General features: G+C 41.8%; 1 protein-coding gene across 1 annotated transcript; it reads right to left on the reverse strand.

The window, feature by feature from the left end:
* Nucleotides 1-633: 633 nt before the first annotated feature.
* On the reverse strand, nt 634-10,205 carry LOC145391146 (sodium-coupled monocarboxylate transporter 1-like). Its single transcript, XM_080265826.1, has 11 exons — nt 9,980-10,205; nt 9,319-9,452; nt 8,476-8,664; nt 7,765-7,916; nt 7,310-7,450; nt 6,116-6,334; nt 5,116-5,234; nt 3,785-3,939; nt 2,285-2,512; nt 1,978-2,080; nt 634-830 (listed from the first exon to the last, which is right to left on the reverse strand). The coding sequence occupies exons 1-11, from the start codon at nt 10,203-10,205 to the stop codon at nt 634-636; spliced, it is 1,863 nt and encodes a 620-aa protein (XP_080121952.1).
* Nucleotides 10,206-10,933: the final 728 nt, after the last annotated feature.

Below are 10,933 nucleotides of genomic sequence, written 5' to 3' on the forward strand. Positions count from 1 at the left end.
AGCGCAAAATTTATTTTAGAATTGTATTCTGAGCATTACGTGCCACAGACTTTTTCTGTTATTGTTTTAATTAACCCCGGTTTGTCTAGCCGAACAGTTCTTTTGGCTAGAGGTAAGTTAGTGCTTCTGTGGTGCCGTCCTACAGGTATAATACAGTATGTACACCATGTGGTGATGGGATACCCCTTTGTGGTAGACACTACCTCACCAGGGGCGGACAAGGGTTCTTCGCATAACGAGGTGCAGTGATATAAGGAGGTTTGGCTCCTGGGTGAACGTCACAGCTGCTTCACCCAGGGTGAGGAGCACCACTATGTGTAGGCTCCTTGTCAGTGCCAGTGCCACAGGTAACCGACTTTCGTCAACATTTTATTCATTTGAAGAGACCATAGAGTTGTCCTTAAGTGTTGACGGTGGTGAATGACATTTTTGAACTTGTAGAGTATGGATATTATCATTGCATGGATCCTAAGTTTAACTCAGATCATTACGAGGAATTTTTCAACAGTATTAACGAACAGGTCTCATTGACTCTTTGCTGTAAATTCTTATTGGAATTGATCTGTGAAGATGTTTCACCCATGTGCGGTAAATGGCTTTTTGAGTGGTAATATGTTGGTGTGGCAGCATGAGCTAAGAAGAGACATTGTTGTGATGCATGTTGGTGTGGGCCCACATGGTTATAGAGTTCTTGTGATCTGTCTCATAGTCGGTAGTGGTGGTGGTGGTGGTCTCAGGTGTGCCACCGCAGGTCCTCCACAGCCACCGGTGCAGCCGCACGCTGCTGTGGCACGACAACTGATCATCCGCAGTCTTCGGGCTCCGGGGGCCTGTGGGCAGCAGTTTAACACTCATGATGTCCACTGTGCTTTAACTGATACGCTGTTCCCAGAAATATTGTACAGTATATACTGAAATGGTGTTTTAGACATAACTAGGCTGTGCATTGTATGTTGCAAGAAGTGTACTCTTGTATTGTGCATTGTCAGTGGCAGATCAAGATGGAGTGGTTGTCCTCCCTAGTTAGTATTTGATAGTCAATACACCCCGTAACAGTCTTTTATGTTTTGTACAATAATGTATTGCATACATCTACTGTACTGAGATACGAGACAGTAATATAAGGATTGATCTACTGAATTTGGTAAAGTATCAGTATAAATTGATTTCGACATATAATCAAATAATTTAATTACCAAGAATGGTTGTGATGGCACCAAAACTGAGTCCAATTTCTTTTCGAGATGTGTCCAAGCAAATAATAATGTATTAATACCACTTTATAAACTAGATCAGTCACTGTGACTCTCTCTCTCTCTCTCTCTCTCTCTCTCTCTCTCTCTCTCTCTCTCATACTACTGCTAGTAGTAGTAGTAGTGGTAGTAGTCACATTGCAGGATAAAGTTTTCAGGTTGACTGACTTTAGTGCAGCAAAGAACTTGTGAAATTTGTAAGAATTAACACAGGCAGCCTTAACAGAATATTCTAATTTCTGTAAGTTAGGTATTGTTTTTGGCATGAACTATAACGACTTCATTTATTGTCGTGCTGGAATAGGGCTAATTAACTATAAGGAGAAATTATAAGTTAGCTATTCATGCCTTAAGTGAAATGGAAAAGTAATCAGGAAGTTCAGTCAATTTTTTCCTGAATATTATGCTAAATGAGACCCTCTGTGGCAGAAATGATCCATGATTATTTACATTCATGACTGCTGTGGTGGTCTAGGTCGTGATTTTTTTTTTTTTCTAATGTCCTGCTGTCTGTTGGAAGGTCATATCAGACTCATTCCTAGAGCGTCATTAACCCCCGTGTTTTTCCTCTTCACTAGTCTTTACGTGCTTCGATTGTATATACTTAATCATGGTACATAATTCCATGCTTAAAAAAAAAAAAATGTAAATGACGGTGCACCACCACTCGGGCCTGCCTATGCAAATAATCCTAAGTACAAAATAGAGTAGCAAGACAGCTCACCAGTGCATAAGGAAACAAGGTTACTGATGATGAAAGTCATGATGATGCCAATGGCGCCTAAGTAGCAGTAGGAGACATCGTACACGGTCTTCCCCTCATCCCTGTCAGCACCACACAACACCATCTTATACTTTTACTATGTAGATGAATAACCTCATGAAAAAGAAAACATTGAGACAATTTGTAGTATCAAAAATATGTACTAGTTTAGTTCTCCTTGTTAAATGATGTTACCCTAACGAGATGCAAATGCTTTGTTGGAAGGAGAAAGTTTCATACTTTAGGCCATGTTTGTTAACCTCTGAATATCGGGTCCCTGAGTGGCAGAGTCGGTGGTCAGGTCAGTGATGAGGCTGGTGTCAGTTGTGGTGTTGCTGATGAAAGTTGCTATGGAGGCATTGACAAGGTGGAGGTTCTCAGGACAGCCATCAACAGAAAGGGGGAGGTGAGGGGGTTGGCCTCCCTCACGCAGAAATTTGCCCACCATCACCGAAATGTTGTAGCAGAAGGCCACCAGGAATCCCGACACTGCACCCTGAAGATTGTGATAATGATAATAACCTTTCTTTTTTGTGACATGCGTTAATATACTGTAGACAAATAGTGGCGTATGCAGCGATATGCGTGTGGACACTTTACTACCATGTGTCAACTGAGCATTGTACAGCATAGGAAGAGGTAGCACATCGATGGTATATGTACAATCTGGCTTTTCCCAGCTATATTTATTGATACCTCACTGAAGTGAGCTTGATTGTATCTGTCACTTATTCCCAGTTGATGCTCCAAGCTTTCACAGCCCACCCGGCTTTAGTAACGTGTTTCCTTTGGCCTTGGAATGTTATGCTATATTTTCCAGTTACTGATTGAATGTCTTCCACCCCAAACTCTAAGTAGCAATAGTTGGGTTTGGAAGAGGACAGAATTGCCTAGGAGGTTGCTTCTCTGACTAATGAGATTTTGAAGTTGAAGGAAGGATATGAACCGGATGGAAAGAAAATTGTGAAAACAGAACATGTAGATGGTTACGGGATTGAGAGTAACACTGATGTTGATGGTGGTGTGGGTGTGAGAGCAGTGGAGGGGGCGATATGAGTATTTTATTGCGATTATCATGATGATACCAATAGATCTTCCTCTGTGTGATACGGCAAAATCCTAAAACGGTGCCGGTCAAAAGTATGAAGTTCACAAGAACAGAATTGCAGTATCATAGATTATCATATGAGCCAGTAATAAATGTGATAATGAAGAAAATGCATGATAAGTGAGATATAAGAATATTTACAGAATGTAATGATAACTTTGTTGTTTTGTGTGATTATCAAGACATATTTTGAACAAAAATAATACAGTAATAGGTTAAGTAAGAGAGAACGCATTGGCAAGCTACGTAAATGCAAGTTATTTTGCATGCCACTTGAATTAGTGCCACTTAAACTGTTCCAGAAAGTTAATTGTGGTGTTTTTGTCACTATCATGCGATGATTATAACCGTAGTGGTCACTCCTGGTCAGCCCCAGACATGCGGTGTGTATTGCTTCTCAGAATGCTGTCCGACTAACTCAGCAGTCAAATTTCTACAATTTTTTCGTACTCGCACATCATTTAGTTTCTCATTGTGTTGCGTTTTTGACGCTTTAGGAAGAGTAAATATTATTTTTGACAGTGGTGATTTTCCCTGCGAAATAATGGAGTGGGAGGTAACGTGTTTGAGAAAAAAAAAAAAATCTGTCTTTTAGGTGTTTACTACGTTAACTATTGACTTTATAATAATTTTAAATGAAAAATGTGACGCTCTGCCCACCTTAGTGTTGACCCAGGGTGTGCACATGCCAGCCAGGAAGACGCCTTGTATTGGTCCTACAACAGATCCTAAAACGCTGTTGATGACGTGGAAAATGTTGCCCAGTTTGCCTGTCACCATACCCAGGCAGATGCCTAACAGACCCGCCACCACAGCTGCCACCACAGCCAACATTAAAGCATTAACAAACTATTAAAAATTGATGTCTGCCAGAATGTAAACAAAACCTCTTACAGTGTATGCATGTTATATCTCTATTCCATTTGTATGAAAAAAATGTCCTGGGCAACATATTGTACAGTGCTGAGTTACAGTAACTACGCTGTCTGTCCAGAAAGTATCCGATCTTGGGCTCAGATATTAAACAGGTAACCAGTTGAGCTAGGACACTAATCCCCCTCAAAGTAGGTCCCTTCTGACTTGACACGTAGCCCAGCGTTTTCTCCACTGCCTGATTCATTTTTCAGTGTCAGATTTCGGTATCTCCTGCTGGTGATTCGTCGCATTCGTAATTATCTCTTCTCTCGTCTCAGATTGGGAACCCTTCAGCAGAGTTTTGAGTTTGGGGAATAACCAAAAGTCGTGCGGAGCCATGTCAGGTGAGCAGGGAACCTGCTGGACCTGCGGGATGTGCTCGCCAAAAATTCCTGAATCAATTGAGAAGAATGGGCATGGACGTTGTCATGGTGCAGCTTCCAACGTGTCGCTTTCCAAAGGTGTGTCTTTTCCGCTGAACTGCGTCACGAAGACGACAGATAGCGTCGAGGTAGTAATGTTTATTGACAGTCTGACCTTCTGGTACGTATTCGTGATGCACAACACGGTTGTCAGGGAAAAAAAAAAAAAGTCAGCATGCATTTCACCTTGCTATGGACCAGTCATGCTTTTTTTTTTTGGCAGAGGCGACCCTGCATGCCTCCACTGGGACGACTGTGTTTTGGTTTCTGGGTCGTACCCATACACCCAAGTCTCATTACCAGTGATAACAGTCTTCAGAAACTCTGGATTGTGATTTTCACACTCCAACAGGTCTTGGGGAACGTTCATCCGAGAAAAGAGATCATAACGGATACAACGAAGCAACTGCAGGGAATACCGAATCAGGCAGTGGAAACAATGCTGGGCTACGTGTGTCAAGTCAGAAGTGGCCTACTTTGAGGAGGATCGGTGTCCTAGCCCAACAGGTTAACTGTTTATTTTTTTAGAGGCTAAGGTCGGATACTGTCTGGACAGATGGTTATTTACTGATATCACAGAGAATAATATTTAAGGGAGTGTAATGGCCACCCATAGTTGCTGAAATACTGCTACTACAGAGAGGAAGACCTTACAAATAAGCCTGAGGACCCTGGTGGCTGAGACATCAGACATCTTGCTGAAGTATGGGATATCCTTCAGAAGGTCCTCCCATATCAGACACGCTATAGAGTTACCACTGCTGGACATTGAACTGTGTGGAAGAGTTGGTACACGGTTATTAAAAATGTATAATCCATTATTTATTTTGCAAGATTACTGTAAGTAGAAGAAAAAGTGTGAAATGTGGAAATTAATGGCTCGAAGAAGAAACCTTTCTTTTGCAACGAAGCTTGTCGTTTGGAACAGCAAATTAATTACAGAGCGTGCAAGAGAACTTCATAAAGGAGTCCTAGACTCACTATTGCATTGTGGATGTAAGAGACTGAAGTAGTATGAAAAAATGAGTGAAAGTGATCGGAAATTTAGAGTGGTATCCTAGAATTATTAAGGTTGGAAGAATCAGTATAATTTAAAACTGAACTGCAGTGGGTTAGTTTTACTCAAGAACTGTAAACTGTGTTTCTGTTAACGTGGAAAGCATTGATAGTTTAGGGTAGCGAAGAAAGTACATGGAACGGTAGGTGATTTGAAAAGTGAGGCTTAATTGGCAGGTCAGATACATAAAGTGTGAGGGTATGCATAAGACCAGATGTGGAAACTGAAGAAACAAAAGAATTCCCAGATAACAGGAGTCTTATTAGATGTGTATGCTTGTTTACATTTTCATTTTTAGTATACTCATTCGTGTAATAACTCAATCCAGCGTGCTTAAGAGAAGTAACCAAGTCTTGCATTACCAGTGAAGTGTTAAGAATGTAAAAAGAAAAAGTTTAGTACTAATGTGTGTGTGTGTGTGTGTGTGTGTGTGTGTGTGTGTGTGTAAAATATACTAATCTCAGTGTAATTAATCAGGGGTGCTGCCTATGGGGAAAGGGGAACATCGGTGGATCTGCCCATGATGAAGGATGTAAGAGTGGTGATGAATAATATAAGAATGCTGAAGGAAGAAGGAGGCGCCACTCCAGCACCGACCTTAGGACGCCCCCATAGACGGCCGCCACAAAGATCCCTGGGATGCCCGTGAGATGACCCAGCTTCTCCATGACCAGGTAAGGGATGACCTGGTCAGCCTTCTGTATCCTGCCTGAGGTCAGGGGGTCACAGTGACTGTAGGCAGCATATGCCACCAGTCCAGAGAAGTAAAACAGTCCCCATAACAACCACATACCCACCACAAAGGAGATGACCAACCTGCAATAAGAATGCAAGGTTAAAGTTCATATAAATTAAGCATTAGTACTACTAGGGTGTGTCAGTGACTTACCTCATACTGAAACATTTAAATTAAAGATCTTTGAACACTAAGAATGATGCTTCATATTGTGTATATACCTACTAAAATAATTAAATGCTGAGGTGTGTTTTGGATGATCCACACAAAACCACTAGATGCTTTGAGAATTTGTGAATTACTGAGCCCTGAGTGGATTGGATGACTCAGTAATTCTAATAGCATATATATATATATATATATATATATATATATATATATATATATATATATATATATATATATATATATATATATATATATATATGTATATATCATCCATCCATCATCCAATCTTACGTTGCCCCATGAGGAGCGTAGAAGCCCGGGGCTAGGCAGTTGGTCCTGACATTTAAGATGAGAGTGACCAGCCTTACTCATCCCTGAGTGGCATTACTTGAGCAACAAACCCCAATCACCCCTTGGATATAAACCTTCTCCGGTTCAATCCGACTGGAGCACAATAATTACCCACTAAACCACCAGGCGCCAAAATTTGGTTATATGGTTACCACCCAGCGTAGTAAATGGTTTCCTGGTGTACAGGAAACCATTTGGCTTGTCATTCAGTGTAGAGTCACCCTCGGGAGAAGAAAGAATGAAGGAAGGAAAGACAGAAGAGGGAGTGTAAAGTCATCCGTTGGCAGAAGGAAGAGAAAAGAATGAAGGAAAAAAGACAGAAGATGGAAGGAAACAAGGATGGAGGAAAGGACAGGGCAAACACACGAGAGCAGCACTACATTGAGTGAGTGGATGGTGGGCGCCCCCACCTACATACTATATATATATATATATATATATATATATATATATATATATATATATATATATATATATATATATATATATATATAAGACAGTGAGAGAGAAAGAAAGAGAAAACAGTGGCATCTAACCTTTGTGCTGTAGTGAGACTGCCAACGGAGGCAAACCTCTGGTAGCAGGGCTGGCTCATCCCAATGGTACCCATCATGAAGGTGACGCCCAACACGGCGGTGGACCAGAAGGTGTGGCGCACGAAGGGGCTGGTGTTTAGGCTGGGGTAGAAATAGGAAGCTGGCGTCTAAGTGTTACCTGCATGACTAGACATTAATTTTTATGATATAATTTCGTGATCGTTGATTTTTATAGTGCTGACTCTGACGATTGAGCGTTTTGTCTTTCGTTTCACAAATCGAATAATACCGTATTTGTAAAACATAAATGTGTGCCATAACTGTTGATGGCTACTCTTACCACATTTCTTTGTGCATAATGAGAATCTAGATAAATATATCCTCGGTCACAAGAAAGGAACTTCAACGTTAGTACTATCCATCAGCTGACACGAGGCAAAGTAATCAATTCTCACTTGAAGAACTCTACCCTGGAACCCTGAACAGCTATGTTCCAGACGTTGGCCAGACCAATTTCGTTGCAGCATATGATGACCACGAGCAGCACCCCACCGAACATGAGCAGCGTCTGTATCACATCATTGTACACCACCGCCTTCACACCACCCTGCAACCACACCCATGAACATCAGCAGCATCTACATAACATCTGAGTACACCACCGCCTTATACCACCTTGCAACCACACCCATGAACATAGACATAAAATAACCTACAGTATACAAATGTAGCTGGATCTTAGTTTTTATGACTGGATGAGGCTGAATGTGGAAACCCAGACTATACCTAATGCAGTTAGTTGTAATGGCCTTGAGTGGACTAGAACTGACCTGAGGTCACCTGTCCGAGCTTGAATGGATGTGAAGGACCTAAAGGGAACTGAGGGGATTGAACAGAAGTTTATTTACCTTAAGTTGACCAGAGGTTAGTGACCTGACTAAGCTGAAATAGAGGTGGTAAGCCTAACTGGATATGAAGTGGCACTAAGCAACTTCCTACTTGGACCTAGGTGCGCGTAATTTTCCTGCACGACCTCTGACGAACACGAGTTTATCCAAGTGGAGTGAATTGAATGGACCAGCATGGCATTGGATGGATATAACTGGACCTGAATGAGCCTAAGTGGGTCTGCAGACACAATGACTGGTTCTTCCCATGCAACTTACCACAGAGATGTAGAAGGTACACACGAGGCCCATGAGAACAATGGAACCTAAAGCGGATAGGCCGGTGACAATGGAGAGGGCCAGGGAGGGGGCGTACAGGCACAGTCCCATGTAGAAGGACTCTGAAAGTAGCTGAGACATGGTTCCTAAGAGACGCACTGCTTTCACCCTGAACCGCAGCTGTAAGTACTGTGGCAGAAATAAGTCTGAGAAGTTACTGATCTCTTAACTACCGTATCACCCCACTGGCTTGTTTATTTACATTTTAATATTGCAAACTACACCAAGTTGGAGAAGTTAAACAGAACCTCCATTAACAGCTTCACTATGAAAAATCTCCCCGAAAGTGCGTTAAGTGTTGGAAGGTAATAGTAAGTTTAAAAAATGATGTCTTCACGTTAAGGGGTTGTGTGCTTAATCAATAAAGGGTCATGGAATATAGCTAATACGAACACACTTAATGGCAACAGCTCACATCCTGATAACGTATAGTGTCCTTTTATACTGCCCAAGTCACCTAGCTCATAACATTACAGGTTGGTGGAACCCCGTATCAAGTATTCACACGTAACTTGAGACAACCATCATATCCTTTCTGATCCCTGACCTGTCCATCTACAGTACAATCGCTTTAATCAGTTATGTGCATAATCATCGTTGTCATATACACTTATCCACTTAATAATATAAAATGGTTTAATCTACCTTATCAGGTTTTGCGACGTCTGATATGTGAAGAAAATTTGTAACTAACACATTATAGTTTATGATGCCAGAAAAGTAAATGATTTTGGAGTCAGATCAACGTGAAAGATTTAGGGACGAACATCCAAAGACACTGACCTGGTTAACGGATACAAGACGAAGGTTGTAGAAAATTGGCAGGGTGAGTTGATGGACCACGATGCAGCCAATGGTTATACCCAGCAAATTGATAGTTATCTGCGTCCCATACAAGTACACCTGTGTGGGATTACCTGAGGAAGAAATGCATGTGCAATAGCCAGAAGGTTCCTTCAGACAGGAGTGGAGTGTCAGACCAACCAAAACTTTGATCATGCCATTACAATTGAAGAACATGTGTAGAACCAGAAGTTCATGAACTTGCCAATAGTGATTTTCCATTTTTGGACAACTAAAAGTTCTCGGCATAACTATGGTAAAAAAAAAAATGATAAAGCATGACAGCAGAACCAGCAGCATGTGTCATGGCTTCTGTCACCCCAGGAGGGAATAGAGAACCGACAATTGTTTCATTTAGTGCTACTTATGTCTCACCATGACTCGTTGTAATGTGTCGCAAAATACTTCAAAACATTTCCCCTCAGAACAATCGATGTGAGATTGACACATCATCTACTGTACTGTATTGAAAATTGAACCTGGAATATGTTTGACGCTACTGATGTGCCAGACTCCATGAGAGGGTTAAATGTTGAGAGAGAGTGTGTGTGTGTAAGCATGGTATGGCACCTGTTCATGTATTTAGTTAAGGTATGCTGACTTAGTATGGAGATGGCGGAGATGATACCGCCGAGGAGTGAGAGTGCCACAGGGAAGGGTGACATGGCGCCACTGCCCACTAGATAATCCTGAGTGGACTCCTTGCCGTGGCTTTTGTAGGCGCTCCACAAGCCGATGCCCACCGACACCACCAGCATGAGGCTGAACAGAACGTAGTCCACCACGCTGAAATTCACCCCAGTCAGGCTTTCATCCCCGCCTGACATCATGACTGCACCAGACCACCGCTAACACTGTTACCTGCAAAGACAACATTATCAAGGATGATCTGCACCACTACCAGGTTTTCATCCCTACTTAATATCGTGACGGCACCAGGCCATTTCTGAAATCATTACGTGTCTAAGAAAAAAATAATCCAACAGACATTCGTCCCGACTAGGACATACAACCTGAACATTAGGAGATTATGGTCCCTGTTTTAGCTGTAGATGAGAATAGTCTGGGATGGATAGCGAAGCACATACAGTCCAAAGATATCGTGGTTGGTGTGGGAATCGAACCCGGGCGAGAGCGCTGGAAGTGGGGGGGGAGGGGGATGACAAGGGGCAGTTCCCCCTGAATTACGTTATTTTGTTCTTGCTACTTCCATATGATTTTCATTGTGTTTTTAATGTATGAATTACATATAGCGACACAAAATACGCGTCACCGGTTTCAAAAGGTGCAAGACAGCCTCCTTGGGTCAGTGCCTCTTTCTTAGCGATTTATTTTGTATATTATTTCTTGTAATTCTCCTCTACGTTATTTATAGTTTTAATGTCAACATACCATGCAGCAGTAGCATATTGCAAGAGGATACTGAGGTGTCATATACGGAATAAAACGTTAAGGAAATGATATTGCGAAGTACAGTATACTATGGCACTTAGAAAAGACCCTCCTTGTTTGTTATATTCGTAGTTGGGGTATTAACACTGCCTCAGTAACAGAC

Source organism: Coenobita brevimanus, chromosome 17, assembly GCF_032717465.1.
Source record: "Coenobita brevimanus isolate Jiangsu-jjx chromosome 17, ASM3271746v2, whole genome shotgun sequence".
Lineage (NCBI taxonomy): Eukaryota > Metazoa > Arthropoda > Malacostraca > Decapoda > Coenobitidae > Coenobita > Coenobita brevimanus.